Source organism: Macrobrachium nipponense, chromosome 32, assembly GCF_015104395.2.
Source record: "Macrobrachium nipponense isolate FS-2020 chromosome 32, ASM1510439v2, whole genome shotgun sequence".
NCBI classification, from domain to species: domain Eukaryota; kingdom Metazoa; phylum Arthropoda; class Malacostraca; order Decapoda; family Palaemonidae; genus Macrobrachium; species Macrobrachium nipponense.
The window spans coordinates 15,029,856-15,050,659 of NC_061094.1; the positions used below are offsets into that span (position 1 = coordinate 15,029,856).

Here is a 20,804-nt window from a genome sequence, read left to right on the forward strand (position 1 = left end):
ACAATTGAAACATTGAATCAGTTTTGGGTGGAAGGGTGTTACTCATACCCTTTCGTTTTAAAAAAATCACATGGTCTGGAACATTGGAGTCTTCAAATGTTAAGATCATGCATGTAACATTGATTATTTTTGCCTTCCATACTGAAGGTGGATCATGTCCAAAATTTCACTTTAAGGGAATTGGTATCAATCTTTATCAAAGATTACTCCCATGCCATAACTGAAATTCAGGTGGAGATTTATTTCTCTTGCCATATTTGGATGAAATTTCATCTAAGATATCATGTGGGACTGAGTTTTTTATTTTGCATGGTTGAGAACTGAAGATTTACCAAACCTTGATATGTCTCCACTTTTTATACTTCCTGCCTTCTTCTGAAGGAACTTACTAAATTTACAATATAATTATAATTTTCTTCCTTGGCTGAGGCTACCAACCACATAGGTGGTTTTGGAGTATTCATAGCCACACACTTCTGCTGAATCTGTGATGGGTCAGATTCCCATTCAGATGGTATATACACATCCATATTTATTGGAGCTTTATCTGTTAGAGCTCCTCTTACTAGAGCTCCTATTACTATCGACTTACCTACCTATCTTCAGTTCTTTACCATTACAACTAGCTTTTAGGGCATCTTCGTACTTACTAAATGTAACCCATCCTTCCCACATCAGGTGGACTTCAACAAAGTTCATTCTAATTTCTGATACAGAATCAAAGATACTCATGAATCTTGAGATGGTCACATAATCAGATTCTGGTGGTACAGTGGGCCCCCCGTATTTGCGTTATCTGGATTCACGGACTCACACATTCGCGGATTTCTCTCGGGAATGTTTCCTCGCATTATTCGCGGAAAATTTGCGCATTCGGGGTATTTTTCTATGAGAAATACCCACAAATTTTGGGTTTTTTGATCAATTTCATCATAAAATAAACTTTTTGTGATAAATCTATTAAAAAAACCAAATATGAACATTTTTAGTGGTTTTTCTTGAGTTTTAACTAACAAAATAGGCTGTATTTAGCGTTTTCATAGGGGTTCTAAACATTCGCGGGTTCTAACTATTCACGGGGGGGTCTGGTACACATCCCCCGCGAATACGGGGGGACCACTGTATGTCTAAAACATGCAAAACTTTCACATTTTTAACACTGGTTACTTCACCAGTGCTTGGTGACGAATTGCTGACTTATTCGTAGAAGAGTAAGATGTGCAGTCATAATTCGTGCTAGAAGTTGTCATCCTTGCCAGGTTTGTCTTTGGGCCCAGGGGTACAAATTTCCTTTGTTCCAATAGTACTAATTATTATTATTAAAAAAAAAAAACACAGACAATATTAAAAAGATATAACCTTTCATATAGTTCATTCCTCCACTAATGCCACCAGTAAGATCTAATTCCCAAACATCCACTCCTTATCCTGGCATCAATATAATTGGAATGGCCTAAAGTGTAAGGTAACCCGCTTGCTACAACCGAGAATATTCTAAAAACACAATCATCCCCACTCACACTATAATGATGGGCAAGCCTGATAACCTGCCGAGAGTCCTGGTAAGAGACATAGTCCACCCCTGGAATCCATGGGCTACATCTCTTGACAGTTCTGCATTGAGAAATCAATATCATAACCAAAATGGCTACAATATTGAAACCTCTCAGTCCAAATGTTAAAAGGTAGCTGACAAGGCTACCACAGCTCCCACTCTTAGCTTCAGACATGAACCACAATCCCAGTTTTTATATCTTTTCCTTTTATTCGGAGCTGATATTTTAACGGATGTGGAAATTTCCAAGCCATTTAACACTAAAATAAAAAACTAAATTTGCAACATACGGAACCTGAAATCACACTGCAGTCCCCAGTGACCGGCAGGGGTTCTGTTCCAGGGGGTGTGCCGAAAAGCGAAAATCGCCATTAACCGAAATTCAGTGATTTATGGCGCCATAATGGTACTGATAACTAGTTATCGGCACCATATGTACCCCTTATGGCGCGCCATAAGCACCCTTACGGCATGCCATAAGAACCCTTATGGCGCCAATAACTGGAACTCGTCCCGTTATGACGCCATAAATTGCCAATTTTATGGCACTAGACATTAAACCAAATCGCCGGTAACCAGGGACTGCCTGTATAAAAATATAGTCAAAGAAGCTGGACAGAAATGTGGAAGAAAGTTACGAAATTAGCTGAAGAAGTGAGTTAAAATTAGATCGGGGGCTCTTGGCATGGACCCGGGAATAGTTACAGGGTCCACCTACCCCCTCACCACTGTAAGGTGGTCCAAACATCGAGGGGATAATGAATTAGTAAGATCTGTTCAGGAACCTCCAACGATATCCAAAACGTGCGAAAACCGAAACCATAATTCCCATAAGTAATAATGTAAATAGTATTAAAGTATTCCAGACTGCCAAAAATATCAACAAAAAATACATTTTATGGAGAATAAACACAGTTTTACATACAGAAAACAATTAAAAATAAATATAAATGAATAATGAACGTTTAACATCACTCTTACAGTTATGGAAGACACTTATTAGTGTATGGAAGACTGAGGAAGGTAGAGGGAGGAGGGGTTACTGTTTGGAAGAGGAATCCCTCTCCAGTAGGATTTCAGGTATCATGAACCTATCTGGGGTTACTTCTCTACTTTTTTTAGTGGCAGTGTCTGAGGTTACTTCCCGACTTCTCTTTTTACTGGCACTAGGACCAGCTTGACATTGGACCCCTGCTGAATAACAAAACTGTCAAGAGACATTTGTTTCTGTCTCTTCTCCTGAAATGGTACACAGCATTGTCATTAAACATGTTAGAGACACAGATTGCAACGTCTTTGTTAGGATGATGTCTCAACAAAATTTTTTATATCACTCCACTTTGCAAACATTTCTTTAATCATTCAACTAAGCACAGTATCCCATCTCTCTTCCTCATCCTTCTCAGATTCCTCATCTGCCATCTATTGCTGTACCTGCTGAAGGTCTTGCAGCTCCTCAGTGGTTAGCTCTTCCCTGTGGGCATCCAATAACTCTTCCACATCCTTGCCACTCACATCCAATCCCATGGACTTCCACAGACACACAATAGACTCCACAACAGGTGTAGGGTCGCCGGGGTCAGCCTTGAACCCTTCGAAATCCTTCTCAAGGTAACACTCTGGCCACAATTTTCTCCAAGCAGAGTTCATTGTCCTGGAAGTCACTCCCTGCCAAGCCTTATGTATAAGACTTAAGCAATTAATGATATTGAAGTGATCCTTTGAGAACTCTCTTAGGGTCAATTCAGTGTCTAAGGTCACTTCAAAGCACCTTTGAAAGTGCCTTTGTGTACTGTTTCTTGAAGTTCAATTTGCTGGTCCATGGGCTGGATGATTGGAGTGGTAATAGGCAGCAAGAACTTCACGGTGATGAATTTAAATTCATCCAACAACTGGTCTTCCAAGCCAGGAGAATGTGCAGGAGCATTGCCCATTACCAAGAGGCCGTTGAGGGGCAATTGATTTTCGTTGAGGTATTTTTTCACAATTGGGCCAAACACTTCATTTACCCACTCAACAAAATTTGCCTCATGACCCACGCCTTTTTATTGGCCTTCCACATCACAGGCAATTTATTCTTTATCATATTTTTCTTAAACACTAGGAGTTTCAGAGTGGTATGTCAGTGAGTATGGGCTTCACTTTGAAATCTCCACTGGCATTCCCACAGACCAAGAGTGTTAGCCTATCCTTCATTGGCTTGTGCCCTGGCAATGAACTTTCCTCCTGCATGAAGTAGGTATGTTTTGGCATTTTTTTTCTAAAACGGGCCTGTCTCATCACAATTGAAGACCTGTTGTGGGAGGAATCCTTCAGCCTCAAGATATTTTTTGAATTCACCAACAAATTCTTCAGCTGCATGTTTAACTGAGCTCGCAACCTCCCCATGCCGTATGACACTGTGGATGCCCATAGGCTTTCCAAATTTTACAAACAAGCCTCTGCTGGCCTTAAAATCACCAAGAGCATCACTAGGTGTTGGCATTTTCCTACTTAAATAAGCATGTAGCTTCCTAGCCTTCTCACAAATGATTGCTTCAGACACACTAATTGTTTTTCATTGATCCACACCAACAGAAGCTTTGCCACATCTTCCACTGTTGCGATCTGTGTTTTGTTAATGATGTGACCCCTTTCACAACATCAGCTGCCTTGATTTCATGTTTCTTTGCTAAGACAGAGCTGATCATCAATACTGACTTGCCGTACATCCTAATGAGATTAGCTACACATGCATCACATACTTAGCTACAAGTTCGTTCTTAAATTCAATCATATTCCTGGTCTTTTTTACCAAAGGGGTGGCACTTGCAGCTTTCTTTGGCCCTATGATAGCTACTTTGCAATGAGTTTTTACAGCACAATTAGCACAAAACACAACAAATCGTGCAGTGATGCAGACTACAAGTGCAAAGATGGTTGTTCAGCAAGAAACAAAGCTAGAATGGGTCAAGAGAGAAGGAGGAATGCTTTGTTTAGACGCTTGATATGGGGCCCGGTCACATGATGGGCCTCATATGGAGCATTTTCCAGTGTATGAAAACTGAGGAAATGTACAATAACAGAGTCAAAATTTCGTCGAAAAAAGTCTACGAAAACCGAAACAGCCGAAAAGAGAGGCGTACGAAAACCGAGGTTTGACTCTCTCACATTGGCTGTATGTAAAATGTTTAAGATGACTTTGAAATTATATTAACCCTTTAACGCCGATTGGACGTATTAAACGTCGATATAAATTGTCTGTTGGGTGCCGATTGGACGTATGGTACGTCAATATAAAAAAAGTTTTTTTAAAAATTCGTGGAAAAATAGTTATAGGCCTACTAGGCGAAAACTTTTGAATCACGCGCCTTGGGGGATGCTGGGAGCTCACGGATCAAGGCGTTGTTTTGTTTACAATCGTTATCCAGGCGCGCAAGCGCGAATTTCTTTCTTCTCGCACTAAAAAGTATCAGCAACACATCTCAGAAATTATTTTGTCACGTTAGACATAATTTTTGCACCATTTTATATTAGCCGTTACATGGAGTATTATATATGGAAATGTGTGCGATTTCATGTAGAATAAAACAAAAAACAACTCATGGTTGTAGATTTTATCAGTTTTGACATATTTTCATATAAATAACGATGTGACAAAATTTCAACCTTCGGTCAACTTTGACTCTACCGAAATGGTCGAAAAACGCAATTGTAAGCTAAAACTCATATATTCTAGTAATATTCAATCATTTACCTTCATTTGGCAATAAATTGGAAGTCTCTAGCACAATATTTCGATTTATGGTGAATTTATGAAAAATATTTTTTCCCTACGTCCGCGCGGTAACTCTTCCGAAAGTATCATAAATTTTTTCGTCCGATTGTCGTAATGTTTGCACCATTTTAAATTACCCGTTACATAAATTTTTACATATGGAAATGTGCGCAATTTCATGTAGAATACAACAAAAAACAACCCATGGTTATAGCTTTTATCAGTTTTGAAATATTTTCATATAAATAACGATAAGTGCTAAAATATCAACCTTCGGTCAACTTTGACTCGAACAAAATAGTAAAAAAACGCAATTGAAAGCTAAAACTATTACATTCTAGTAATATTCAATCAGTTACCTTTATTTTGCAATAAATTGGAAGTCTCTAGCACAATATTTCGATTTATGGTAAATTTATGAAAAAACAAAATATTTTCCTTACGTCTACGCGGTAACTCTTCCGAAAAAAAATCAGAAATTTTTTCGTCCGATTGTCGTAATGTTTGCACCATTTTAAATTAGCCGTTACATAAAGTTTTATATATGAAAATGTGCGCAATTACATGTAAAATACAACAACAAACAATTCATGGTTGTAACTTTTATCAGTTTTGAAACATTTTCATATAAATAACGATAAGTGCCAAAATTTCAACCTTTGGTCAACTTTGACTCGACCAAAATGGTCAAAAACACAATTGTAAGCTAAAACTATTACATTCTAGTAATATTCACTCATTTACCTTTATTTTGCAACAAATTGGAAGTCTCTAGCACAATATTTCGATTTATGGTGAATTTATGAAATAAACTTTTTCCTTACGTCCGCGCGGTAACTCTTCCAAAAAAAATCATAAATTTTTTTCGTCCTATTGTCGTAACGTTTGCACCATTTTAAATTGGCCGTTACATAAAGTTTTATATATGAAAATGGGCACAATTTCGTGTAGAATACAACGAAAAACAACCTATGGTTGTAGCTTTTATCAGTTTTGAAATATTTTCACATAAATAACGATAAGTGGAAAAAATTTGTCCTTCAGTCAACTTTAACTCAACTGAAATGGTCGAAAACTGCAATTGTAAGCTACAACACTTACAGTCTAGTAATATTCAATCAATTAGCTTCATTTTGCAACAAACGGGAAGTCTCTAGCACAATATTTCGATTTATGGTGAATTTTAGAAAACAGCTTTTTTTTTATGTCCGCGCATTACGAATTCATGCATCATTTTGTGATAATATTTTTTCTGTGTTGCCTTGATCATTTTACAATGTGTTATATACCAAAATGATTGCAATTTAGTGTACAATACAACGAAAAAAATTAACTCGTTAGCTTTAACCGTTTTGTCCACAGCACGATTTGTATACAATTATATATGAAATTTTTTTTCACGCTGTCATATATCCCAATATTTATATATGATATGATATTTTTTTTCATTTCTGATGGTTGCATACTAAACTCCAGGCAATGACAAAAAAAGGAGCCAAAAATGAACTCTTAATCTTGAAAACTAAGCATGCTGTGATTTTTTGAAAAAAACATTTTTTCCGCTTCGCCGCTCACTCGCGAACGCCGCCGGCATACGGGAGCCGATTTTTAAAATACTACTTCGGCGTTTAAGGGTTAATAATATAATTTCAAAGATTAATACAGTAATAGGATAGTAATTTAAGGTATATATATGAAGTAGGATATTATTTAAGATATACATTTGGTATTTGAACTTTCAAGATAGGCAGTTATAAACATTTTTATAGGGGGTTCTAAGTATTTGTGGGGGTCTGGTAAGCATCCCCCACAAACATGGGGGGTCCACTGCATGTTCCACAGAAAAATCTGCGAATAGGCATATCTGTGAATAGTGAGTCCAAGGGGGTCGACTGTAATACCAGATTCCGTAACTTCACAATGAGCAGGAGTTACAGCCATGATTGAGCAGCCATGTTGCTCAGTCATAGAAGCAGGAGAGGCAGAGCAAATCCATGTGGAGATAGCAAATCTTTTTACAAGGGGAAACTGCAAATTCTTTTTTCTTTTGTCTTCTCAGAACCACACAAAATGAAAAGGATGATGAATCCTGAGAATTTAGAGGAGATCTATGACGTTTCTTTTGATGCATCGTAAAAATGGAACGATCAACCTCTTCCAGGATTGCAACTCTCTCCAGTAATCTGAAGAGTTAAAGCAGTAGACAATGCAGGACTGGTTGCATGAAGCAGGGACAGAATGGCCGTACGTGGAACATCATAGGATGAGGGGGTTCACAGACTTCAGTAGACATAAGGGTACACACACAAGCAATCGTCACAGAGATAGTTGCAGAAACCATAAGTGTAGACGCCATCAACACAGAAGACAAAACATTCCCAGCAGTTGAAGGGGGCGAGATGGGAGACCATAAGGTGTGAAAGGAGGCTTCCCCAACCAAGGTTCTCCAAAAGGCTTAAAGTACTCTTGGAAGTAGTGACATCTACATCCGCACCTGGAACTAAATCACAAAAACACTCTTGTTTTCTTTACATGGGGGAGGGTCTTCCCTAACCCCCTCAGGAGCAACCAAATCAACAATTACATCTCCTGAACTCCTCTCAGAAACATCTACTGATGAGGCAACAGACAACGGGAGGGGTTAAATTGTTCCAAGGAAGGAGCAGCAGAAAGACGATTCAGATAAGGAGAGAAGAAACAAGAAGGAATGGTGTCGTCTGTCACCATCAACGGGCCAAAACTTTCCCACGGCTGAGCAACGCCCTTCCTCTTGTACTTCTTTGACTTGAATCTCCTCCACTACTACTTACATTGCAAACATGAAGTCTATACCTACTACAAGTTACATGAGGGTCAGTTTCAAAGGAGGCTAGGCAATGGAAGCAAAGGTTGTTAAGCTATACCAGGACACTTCCTCTGCTTCCTAGCACTGGGCATGGATAAATAATGGGTTTGCATGATATATAAGCAAACATACATAAAAAGGCACAATATACACCACTCAAAAAAAATATAGAACCAACTGCAAATGAAATGGTAGGAAAAGACACAACCGACTTTTGTGGAGATGAGCAAGGCACATCCACACTAAAGTCTATCAAGGAGAACACTGATGCATCACAGGATCCTTTGGGACGAGTGAGATGAGGATCCACCAAATCGCTGATCCCACAGGATGATGCTATGTAATTACGTACTACGCCTTACCTTGATCACATTACGTTTTAATTTTTTAAAATCAGTTTCCAGCTAGAGCAGGAGAAAATCACAATGTAAAGACCAAAGGGTTTGTGTTCAAATAGTGAAAGAGTCAATTTTGGCGTAAAATAAACAGGAAAAAGTTCAATTCCGTTTCTTGACAAACCTTTAACTATAATACCATTAAAAAGAATTTGTCTACATCATAAATATTTACCAAATATTTTAGCTGTGATTTAGCTATGTAAATAATTTAAGAGATGAGTGAAAAATAGAGAAAAAATTAATAATGTGACTAAACTACTAATACTTATGAAAAGATGAAAAAATCTTACCTTCACTGACTGAATTCTTTACTGAAACTTCACCAATGTTGATAACTAATGGCCTTAGTACTGACCAGTCATGCTCTGCAGTCAATCTACTCTGAAGAACAGCAGCTAAAACTGAAGAATGACATGCTAAAATACAGCTGTGTGCAAGAGTCTGTTGTCCATCACTGCTTACAATAACAACATCACACAATTCATTCTTATAACGAAGTTTCTGTGGAAAGAAAAACAATCTATTATTGCTGGTATCAAGTGTTTAACAACATATATACCTGTACAATACAGTATCTTTTAATTAACAAGCTGCACTTATGTATTAGTAACATCCCTAATTTCAAGATGATCATGAAAATACTCTTTATGTGAAACAAAATAAACCCTTACCCTTAAACAGCCTTATATGTACTATGCACACATTTCAAGTGGATAACTGCATACACAACTAGTTGAGAAAAATAAAATATAAATACAGGCAGTCTCTGGTTATTGGCGATCCAGTTTTATGGTGCTTCCTTCACAACAAATATTTAAACGTATTTTAATTATAAAATAAGGTTTTGTATATAAGTGTTCCGCCCATATTTGCAGGGGATGAACCCACGAAGAGTTGAAATCCGAATGAAAACGCTTAAACCAGCCTATTTTATTAGTTAAAACTCAAGAAAAACCCTCTTAAAATGTTTGTCCCTGGATTTTTTTAATAGTTTTATCACAAAAAGTGCATTTTATAATAGAATTGATAAAAAAAAAATTGTGGATATTTCTCAGAAAAATACCACATATAGGGAAATTTTCCACAAATAAGGGGGTATATGTTCCAATATACCTCGAATATGCAAATTTTCAGTAAATAATGGGGCATAGGTTCCCGAGAGAAATCTGTGATTATGAGAGAGTGCGAATATGGAGTCCACTGTACTTACCCAGTAATTAAATAGCTATTAATTTCCATGTACAACAGCCGAATTAAAATTTCGCAGGCAGTGCTTCGATTGCTCAGTGTAGGTATACAATGCAGTCTCCCAACAGAAATACGTAGTTGGAACAACTTAGCTAAGCACTTTATTCTGTTTTATGCATAATGTCCATCAGAAGGGAGGCGGGTGGGCTCTGATCATATACATAATTACTGGGTTAGTATATACAAAACCTTATTTCAATATAAAAATATCATTGTATGAGACTTACCCAGTAATTATACAGCTGATTCCACATTAAAAGGAGGTGGGATCATGGACATATTCTACCCCAAAAGCATTTAAGTCATGTAATGAATTTTAGAAAAGTTGCTGGCATTGAAAAAACAATGCTTGTTGTTCCTATCAGTTAAGAAAGCTATGCAAATGAATACTGCCTCTGGTTGGTGCTCATCTTAACTCGTAATGGTGAGGCGGTAGAGCCAAGGATTGCCTTCTACTTAGGGGAAACTTTGTGGCGAGGAGAATGCTCCTATGGCTAGCAAAGTATGATAGGTGCTCTCCCTTGCCCTGGGTGCAGCACCAGAATAAAACAACCAGAAAACACTGACAACTACTTACTTTACTTACTTTATCTTCCCGCCACTGGCCAGTGGCATAAGGCTGATACAGTTCCTCTCCATCTGTCTCTATCCCGAGCCATTTCCCTTGCTTCCTCTAAGTTTTGGATTTCATCCTAAAGATTGCTGACAATTATGTCTATCCACCTCGTTCTTGGTCTACCCAGCGGTCTTCTTCCTATTTGTACTGCTCTCAGTGCTCTCATTGGGTCTCTATTCCCATCCATTCTCTCAACATGTCCAAACCATTTCAGCCTTCCTCTCTTCAACCTGGTACTGACTGGCCTTTGCCTCAATCTCACCCTGATGTCTTCATTTCTAACATAATCATCCCACTTAATGCCAAGTATCCTTTTCAGCAGCTTCATCTCAAAAGCATCCAACCTTTTCTCCTCTGTTCTGGTCAGTGCCCAGGTGGACGAGCCATACATCAGGACTGGTAGTACTACTGCATTGAATATTCTCTCTTAGTTCTCAAGCTGATTTCATGCCTTGACCAAATGTTTTTTCTCAGAACCTTGAAAGCTCTTGCTGCTCCTAGTTTTCTTCTTTGTATATCTTCAATTTGCCTCCCGTCTGCTGTTACCACACTTCCCAAGTAAACAAACTTCTCAACTTGCTTGAGTTCCTGTCCTCTGATTGTCATATCCTCCATGTGCACCCAATCATCATCCTTACTCACAACCATGATCTCGCTCTTCTTTGTGCTGATGTTCAAGCCAAAATTCTGTCTCTGCCTCCATCCTCATTACCATACTTACCAGCACCAGCCACGTATCAGCAATCAACGCAACATCATCAGCAAAGTCCAAATCCATAAAAACTTCTCCACCAATACTAGCCCCTCTGTTTTCATTCTCCATCACTCTTCTCATTATATGGTCAATATATACATTAAACAAGGTGGGTGACATAACACATCCCTGTCTTAGCCCACTTCCAACTGGGAACCAGTCACTTTGCTGTCCATCCAGCTGTACACAGCTGCACACTCCTTGGTACCAGTTCTTTAGTATCCTTATCACTTTCAGTGGTATACCATATGTTTTGCCACTCTCCACATTCCATCTCTCCATACTGAATCATACGCTTTCTCCAAGTCTATAAAAGCACAGAATATTGGCTTTGCATACTCCCATCTCTTCTCAATTATCTGTCTTAAGGTGAAAATTTGATCCACTGTTGACCTTCCACTTCTAAAACCACACTGCTGTTCTCTAAGTTTCTTTTCTACTATAGGTCTTATTCTGTTAAGTATTACTCTCATGAATATCTTCCCTGGGACTGACAGTAAACTTATGCCCCGATAGTTACCACACTCCCTTTTGCTTCCATTATTTTTATATATTGGTAACATAATTGCCTTTTTCCAATCACTTGGTACCACCTCTGTTTTCCAAACTATGCTAAAAACAACTCTTAATGCCTCTATCATCCTTCGTCCTCCTGCTTTTAGCATCTCTGCAGTATCCCGCACACGCCAGCAGTTTTTCCATTTTTTACAGATTTTAAGGCCTCTTTCACCTCTTCTGCACTAATATCTTCTTCTTGTACCTCCAGAGCCTCGTTTAAATCTGCAATGCACTCATCCCTGCCGGTAGTATCAACATTTAGGAGTCTTTCAAAATACCTTGCAAACATTCCTTTTCTCCATTTCGTCTGTGACCAAGTTCCCATCTTCATCCAACATGCCATCACTCCCTCCAAACTTTTTCTGGCTTGCGTTCCTCAAGAATCTCAAGCTGCAAACATAGCCCTGCTCTCGCCAATTTCCATAGCTACTTCAACTTCGGTAGCTCTTTCTTTCCAAAACATGTTTTGGTCATGCTTCATCCTATCACTTAGTTCTCTCAGCTTTCTATTTCTTCGTCTTTTTAGTTTGTTTCTTCTCTAGGTCTTATTCATCATCCATTTGAACTCTCAACCTTTGTTGCTCTTCACTTAAAACTACACTGAAATAAAGTCAATACCCAACCACTGAGGGTGGCGGGTGCTCCAGGTACACTGTACCCCCTGGCTCTCCAAACTCAGCACGTTACTTAAAAGGTGAAGAGATAATATTAAGAGAACATCCTGTGCTTCCTTCCACGATGCCATGCCATCCATTAATAATGGTCTTGAGGTATTGAAAATTTGTGACACTTTTTAGCCTAGATAAAAAACAAGAAGCGACGATTGCCTTATGCCTCCAGTAGTTCAATAGCAGAATGGGCATAAAAAAGGGATTTCTGGGCTCAGCTCGTGTCGCTTGCGCGAAATATCCTTTAATCTATTATTTCTAGGGTAAATGTACTAACACATACCAGAGAATAAATAAAATAAAGAAAAAGGTCAGTATGACTGACTCGCTCACCCTCTAGGAGGGTGTCGGTATGAACACTAGGCGAGTGAGACCACTACCACGAGCCAAATGCCAATAGAAATCTCCCACTACAAAACCCTCCAAGAGGGGAGCCGTCCCACGAGGGAGCAGCTCGTACTACTACTACACCTCCATGCTTGCGACTGCTGCGCCTCTAGTGGCCCATCCTTTTTTCATTAGCTCGCACGAATCACAAGTGTTATTTTTCTCTCTGTGTATTTTGTGCCCTTTCTTCGGATTTTCGATAATGGAGCGTGCAGCTATTGCAGCAGCTAAGTTAAGTACTCAGTATTTACGGTTAGCGAGTTTTTTCCGTCCCCGAGACGGTATTTGCCGTTTTTTAGGTATAGATACGTTCTCGGGGGCTGGAAGCATGGCAGCATGGTCCTGCCGCATGTTGGGTTCGTTCTTGGTCTCCCATACCTAGAAACATCCCTTATTATTTTACGCTCTATTTTGATTATCCGCGTTATTACGTCTACTCAAGTTGTTATACATGTATGTATTTCACCTTATGTAGGCTTTTTCTATCCAGACCCTAGTCCAGGTTCTTAGTATCGGCCCCTGACTAGCTTTGAGTGGTAGACTTGCCTTCGGGCTAGTCGCACACTCCTGGATTTTTTCTCCTGCTATTTTACCTTCTTTCTTTCATTTTTATTATATATATATTTTTATGTTTTGTTATTGTTAGGTTAGTTGGCGTCTGGCTAGCCTAGGTCCTGGCTCGTAGAGCCTAGTCTACCGTTGATCAGTTCGGTCGCTTCCTCATAGCTTCTCTCTGATCAGTTGGTTTTCGCCCTATGGGCCATATATGCTACCGCTTTTCAGTTCTGGTTGCTTCCGATAGCTTCTCTCTGATCAGTTGGTTGGCCTAGGCTGGTTACCGTATCCCAGTTTACCGCCTCGTGGTCACTACGTGATCACGAGTCAGCCAGGCGCCTGCCAGTCCCCCCCCCTTCCCCCTCTCCCGCTCTCCCATAGAGTCGGGCGGGGGTGGGTCGGTCTGTCCTGCTCGCCCAGCATGCCCGAGCCTGCCTCCCCTTCCCCTCCACCGGAGGGGCCTGGGAGTCCGACAGTCCCTGACTGGTTCCGACCTCTCCGCTTCTCGGCTCGGCGGGTGGTACGTTGTTGGGGGGGCTCTGGCCTTCCCCCCCTCCGTTACTTCCTTGTCGCTCCGGGTTAGCGCGAGTCTGTATGTCATCTCGCCCTTCCCTCCTTACTAGAGCTCCTCCCTATCGGAGTCCTGATATCCAGCGGAAGGGTATAGTCCACCATAGTTGGACCGGAGCATACAATAGGTCTTTACTAACCGTACCGTATTGCTGAGTTACTACACTCCGCTTCACTGGACCTAGTCCGGTTACTTGCATGTAGGTTTAAGTTATCTTTAAGTTTATCTTAAGTTTCTTAAACCATCCCCACCCCTCCCTTAGTATTTACCGGATCTCTCCGGGATTATAGCCTATTCAGGCAATGCAGGGAGGGGTTATGCCCAAATTTTTCCGAGCTCCGCCACGTAACGGAGTTCTTTTGTCCTTAGTCTGTAAGTGTTACCCCTTTAAGATACTCATGTGTCTTCCCACTTACAGGCCACCAACTGTGAGCATCCGGGATGTTCCGCTACACTTCAGGACCCCTGTGGACACGAAGTTTGCCGGTCCCATGCTCCATGCGCGACTCCACGGGGACATCCAGGTCTGGTACCATGAGACGTGTACCATATGTTACGATCTGGTGAGCCAGCTTTTTGGAAGGCGTAAAGTATTCCATCTCCGCATGCCGCTCCGCTTCTTTTAGTTCTTAAGTTTTCATCATTACTTTAACTTAAGGCATCTAGTTTAAGTTATATCCTAAGTTTTAGTTTTAAGTGGTTCTTAAATCTAAAATATATCCTCTCTTACAGGCTCCGGCAGTAAGAGATACGGCATTGGCTACCCTGCGGGCCTGGGTCGGAGGTTTTGGCAAGAACGCCGCCAAGGGTCAGCCCTACATACTGGAGAAGCGTTTAGCTTTGTTAATCTTCCCCGGAGGCAAGGCGACTGGGTACGTCGACCCTGGTAGAGGCGGACCCCTCTATTGCCTTTATCCAACAACAGCTGGCGGCCTCCTTGACTGAACAAGACCAGGATATCTCCACGGATGTCGCAACCCTGGATATAAATGTTGAACATATGGTAGGTATAGACGACCTGTTGGTCGAGGTAAGTAATGCAGGTACCCAAGGGTCCCCCTTGGGCAGTGACTGTTTCTTCTACCCCTGCAACTTCACCATCCTTCCCAGGCTTTACCGGTGATGAGTTATATACTCCTCCAGAGGCTTCGGTTAGGCCTAAGATCAAGTCTAAGCATATGACCTTGACTAAGACGTCATCGTCCTCGAAGAAGACGTCCTCGTCTTCTTCTTCGCGTAAGTCTCCGGCTCGTAATCCCGGCCCAGACAGGTCTAAAGGGTCTAGCTCCGGCTCAAAGTCCTCAAAGAGTAAGCCTAAGGAGAAATCCCGCACCCCGGCAGTATCACCAGTTCCACTACCTTTGGTGCCTATTCAGAGTCTCCCCTCCACCTCCGCAGCAGCTCCGGCTCTGGACACCAATGCTGGCCTGTTGCAACAGGTGGTGGGCGACTTGGTAGGCTCCCTTAAGACGAGTATGGAACATATGATATCTCGCCTGTCGGATAGGATAACTTCTCAGGATTCTATTATAGCCGGCCTAAGAGAAGCCCCTCTTGCCTCTCCCTCAACCTCTAACACTAGTGGATCTCGGCTTCCCCCGTAATGACTCGCTGCCGCGTTTCTCCATGAACAATCCTTGGAGAGTAGCGTCATATGCTCCCATTCCAAGATGGTCTCATCTCCATACCGGAGTTTGGAACTCGAAGAATAGAGGACTTCGAGTTCTACCCGGAAGGCCTACAGCCTCCCTTCATAGGCTACGCTAGGCTCACGCCTTCGGCTATGGTTAGATGACAGGGTACCAAAGGAGACAGTCCTCTATTCTCGGGACCAGGCCCAACGAGAATGGCTTAGATGTCTAGACGACATGGACTGTTCGAATACCAAGATCCAACCATTCAAAAGTCCCTTTACCATTTTCACGATGGACGAAGGTACCCCGCTCCCTTTCCTTACCAAGATAGCGAGGTCGATCCATCTCAGCAGCTCAGAAAGGGGAACCCATGCCTCAGCTGAAAGAAGCAGACCCCACTTCTCCGTTGCTCCCGTCAATTGGAGAATTATGGGAGGACTTGCCTAACACTTTCACAGCTGGCAAACTCAAACCTGACTGTGCTATGGAGCAGTTTGGTGAAAAGCTGCCCAGGTCTCCTTGATAGTCTTATTCAAGCGGAGTTTGACTCGAAAACACGACTAGCCAGGTCAATCAACCTGATGGCTATGTCTGAGGTAGCAACCATGGCTTATGGTTCAGAACCAATTTTTAAGCTTATGACCAAAGCCCTGACTCAAACGGTGCAGTTCAGACATGTTCGAGTTTGCCACTGCTAGAACAAATTGCAGGAAAGCATGTATTGCTAGAGGCAACCATTCGGCATGAACCGAATAGGTTACTTTCTTCTAACATCTGGGCGCAGATCTCTTCCCAGAGGCTATGGTAAAGGAAGTACAAGCAGAGGCTACGAGGTTGAACCAAAGCCTTAAGGACCGTTGGGGTCTTACGGCTAGGAGAAGGCAAGACTTGACACCAAGAGGTAAGGGACAAAGGAAGCCTAGACGTTTCCAACCTTACCAAAAGAAGCAGCCGCGCTTCCCTCAACAAGTTTTCCTACAGTGCCGTTAGTGCAGACAGCTCAGCCCTCCACGTCTAAAGGTCAATCACAGCCTATTTATGTGATATCCCCTCAGCCTCAACCCTCCACCTCATACGCCATCTCTCCAGCTTACAATCCAGCCTTCGAGAGTCATGCTTCTCAGAAGTATGACCGCTCGAACAAGGGAGGCAGAGGTAAGCGGTCCTTTCGTGGGAGAGGATCGGGAGTCCCCTATAATAGGGGAAAGCACTTCAGAGGAGGTAGAGGGGGTTACCAGAACCAATGAGGAACTTCAGGTAGGAGGGAGGCTGTTTCACTTTCGCCACCGGTGGAACTTCAGCCAGTGGGCTCAGAGCATAGTGTCAAAAGGGCTGGGTTGGAGCTGGTTGACGAACCCACCTCAGCCAGACCTTTCCGTCAACTTCCTTCCAAGGAATTGACAGAGTACGCAGAGGACCTCCTTCAGAAAGGAGCTATAGTCAAAGTCAAGAGATTAAAATTTCAAGGTCGCTTGTTCAGCGTCCCAAAGAAAGGCTCAAACAAAAGAAGGGTAATCTTAGACTTGTCCCGCTTAAACTTAGCATCCGCTGCGACAAGTTCAAGATGCTCACGATCTCACAGGTGCGGACCTTACTTCCCCGTGGGGCCGTCACCACCTCTATCGATCTTACAGACGCCTACTATCATATCCCTATTGCAAGACACTTGTCCGTATCTGGGATCAAGATAGGAGACCAGACGTTCTCCTTCAAGGTAGTCCCGTTCGGGCTCAACGTGGCACCCAGGGTGTTCACGAAGCTAGCGGAAGTAGTAGTGCAAACAGCTCAGAGCTCAAGGGATTATGGTAGTAGCGTATCTCGACGATTGGTTGATCTGGGCCCCATCAGTCGAAGAATGCAACAAGGCCACACTGAAAGTGATCCAATTCCTAGAATATCTAGGATTCAAGATAAACAGATCCAAGTCCAGACTCACCCCAGAGTCAAACTTTCAGTGGCTAGGCATTCAATGGAATCTATCCTCACACACTCTGTCGATTCCATCCACCAAAAGGAAAGAAATAGCGAAGTCAGTCAAGCAATTTCTAAGTCACAAACTAGCATCGAGGAGAGCTCAGGAAAGAATCCTCGGCTCTCTCCAGTTTGCTTCAGTAACGAACATCTTAATGAAAGCCAAACTGAAAGATCTAACCAGGATCTGGCGCTCTCGAGCAAATGTCAGGTCCAGGGACAAGCTATCCTCAGTACCTCTGATTCTAAAGAAACCGGCTTCGGCCGTGGCAAAAGTCAAGAATCTGTCAGTGTCAGTCCCTCTTCAGTTCCCTCCACCAGGGATTACCATCCACACAGACGCGTCCTTAAGCGGCTGGGGAGGGTACTCCCAGGTCAAAAAGGTGCAAGGAATTTGGTCACCCCAGTTCCGTCAGTTCCATATAAACGTACTGGAGGCAATGGCAGTCTTCTTGACTCTGAAAAGATTACGCCCACCACCAAGGTACTCCCACATAAAGATAGTCTTGGACAGCGCAGTGGTAGTACATTGCATAAACAGAGGAGGCTCCAAGTCACGTCATCTAAATCACGTCATGATAGCCATCTTCTCCCTGGCAGACAAATTCAGTTGGCATCTTTCCTCCACCCACATAGCTGGAGTAAGAAACGTCATAGCAGACGCCCTATCCCGATCAGTACCCCTAGAGTCGGAATGGTCTCTAGACGAGAGTTCGTTCCAATGGATCCTTCAAAGAGTCCCAGGGCTACAGGTGGATCTCTTCGCATCACAAGCGAACCACAAACTACCGTGTATGTAGCCCCCAACCTGGACCCTCTGGCTTACGGCCACGGACGCCCTGGCTCTGGACTGGGAACCAACTGGGAGAAGATTACGTCTTCCCTCCAGTGAATCTCCTTATGAAGGTCTTAGACAAACTCAGGACATTCAGGGGCAAGTGGCTCTAGTAGCCCCAGACTGGCCGAAGAGCAATTGGTACCCCCTGATCCTGGAACTGGGTCTTCGTCCCCTTCGGATCCCCAGTCCCAAGCTCTCCCAGTCAGTACAAACGAAGACTGTGTTCGCTTCCTCAGGGATTCTCAAAACCCTAACTTTATGGATTTCATGAAGTTTGCGGCAAAAAGAGATGCGAATATTGACCCTCAGAATATTCTTTCCTGGAATCCGATAAAAGGGATTCAACTTTGAGGCAGTATTGATGCTGCCGTCAAAAAGTTAGCAATCTTCCTGAGAGAGTCAGATATCAGAATCATGACAGTTAATTCTGCTATATCCTTTTTCAGATCTTTATTTGAAAAGGGTTTAGCAGCTAGCACGATTACGACAAACAAGTCAGCATTGAAAAAGATATTTCAATTTGGATTTAACATAGACTTGACAGATACCTATTTCTCGTCTATTCCTAAAGCATGTGCTAGACTTAGGCCCTCTGTCAGGCCTACGTCAGTTTCATGGTTCTTAAACGATGTCTAAAACTGGCTTCCGAAACCGATAATGGACACATGCTCGTTTATGATGCTCCTAAGAAAAACTCTGTTTTTATTAAGCCTAGCTTCAGGAGCAAGAATTTCAGAACTGTCGGCTTTATCCAGAGATCCGGATCATATTCAATTCCTTCCCACGGGGGAAGTGCTACTTTCTCCGGAACGTAGCTTTTTAGCAAAGAATGAAGATCCTTGATGAGGTGGGAACCTTGGAAGGTACTACCCCTTCCACAAGATGTTTCCCTTTGTCCGGTTTCAACCTTACGAGCCTTTCTATCCAGGACCTCCTCTTCCTCATCGGGGCCCCTCTTTAGGAGGGAAAAAAAGGTGGTACTTTATCCACTAAAGGCATCAGGCAGAACAAATCCTGTACTTTATCAAACAAGCCAATCCTGACTCCTTTCCAAAAGCACATGATGTCAGGGCAGTAGCCACCTCAATTAATTACTTCCAACATATGAATTTTGCTGATTTAAAGAAGTATACCGGATGGAAATCGCCGACAGTGTTCAAACGTCACTACCTTAAGTCCTTGGAAGCTCTGAAATTCCCAGCAGTAGCAGCGGGTAACATAGTTTCCCCTGACTCTAGCTAGATATAGTAGAAGATTCAGTCCTCCTTTCTACCTGCCTCACCCAACATTCGTCTATTCCTGCCTTGTTCATTAACATTTACCTTGTGTCTTAGCTGCTTTATGATTGTATAGTGCCCCTTTTGTCTGGTTAGGGACACTCACATCTGATTACCATACTGATCTCATAGATGTTATCCCCTTATTTTTATGCTAGGGGATACATCATAATGCAATGGTTACGGGTTTTGTATATTAAGTCATATACATTCCTAAGATATTTTATTTTATCATTGATCAAATATTTATGTAAATTTATACTAATTGCTATTTCTATTTTTGATACATGTTGTTACACAGATTTATTGTGATAGGTAATCATTGTACCTATTTGTAATATATGTCAAATTACTTATATTATTAACATAATTAGATTTAAGGTAATTTAAGCATAATTCTGATTTTGTTTTACTGTGTACTTGTATCTTTTAGCAATTATTTCATTCTTTTATTTTGTATCTTTATTTGAGACCTATTTTGTTTTATTATATTTTATTTACTTTGTTTACAATCTTGTGCTGTTTCTCTGGTACGATTTCGCGCAAGCGACACGAGCTGAGACCAAAGGAAAAAAGGATTTTGACGTAAGAAGGAAAAATCTTAGTTTCTGGGACGATTGGCTCGTGTCGCCAGCGAAATACCCCCCTACCCATCCCTTCGCTCAAGATTGTCTGCTAACTTCAGGATGGCCACTAGAGGCGCAGCAGTCGCAAGCATGGGATGGTGTAGTAGTAGTACGAGCTGCTCCCTCTGTGGGACGGCTCCCCTCTTGGAGGGTTTTGTAGTGGGAGATTTCTATTGGCATTTGGCTCGTGGTAGTGGTCTCACTCGCCTAGTGTTCATACCGACACCCTCCTAGAGGGTGAGCGAGTCAGTCATACTGACCTTTTTCTTTATTTTATTTATTCTCTGGTATGTGTTAGTACATTTACCCTAGAAATAATAGATTAAAGGATATTTCGCTGGCGACACGAGCCAATCGCCCAGAAATAGATTTTTCCTTACGTCAAAATCCTTTTTGACGTAAGGAAAAATCTATTTCTGGGCGATTGGCTCGTGTCGCCAGCGAATATCCTTTAATCTATTATTTCTAGGGTAAATGTACTAACACATACCAGAGAATAAATAAATAAAGAAAAAGGTCAGTACAACTGACTCGCTCACCCTCCAA

At 41.9% G+C, this 20,804-nt stretch overlaps 1 protein-coding gene across 1 annotated transcript in view; it reads right to left on the minus strand.

The window, feature by feature from the left end:
• LOC135207237 (zinc finger protein 76-like) overlaps positions 1-20,804 on the minus strand; it is a 58,519-nt gene that overhangs the window by 25,982 nt on the left and 11,733 nt on the right. Inside the window, exon 2 of the mRNA XM_064238866.1 lies at positions 8,846-9,056. Coding sequence (XP_064094936.1) covers positions 8,846-9,056 — 211 coding nt within the window. The remainder of the gene's footprint in view (positions 1-8,845; positions 9,057-20,804) is intronic.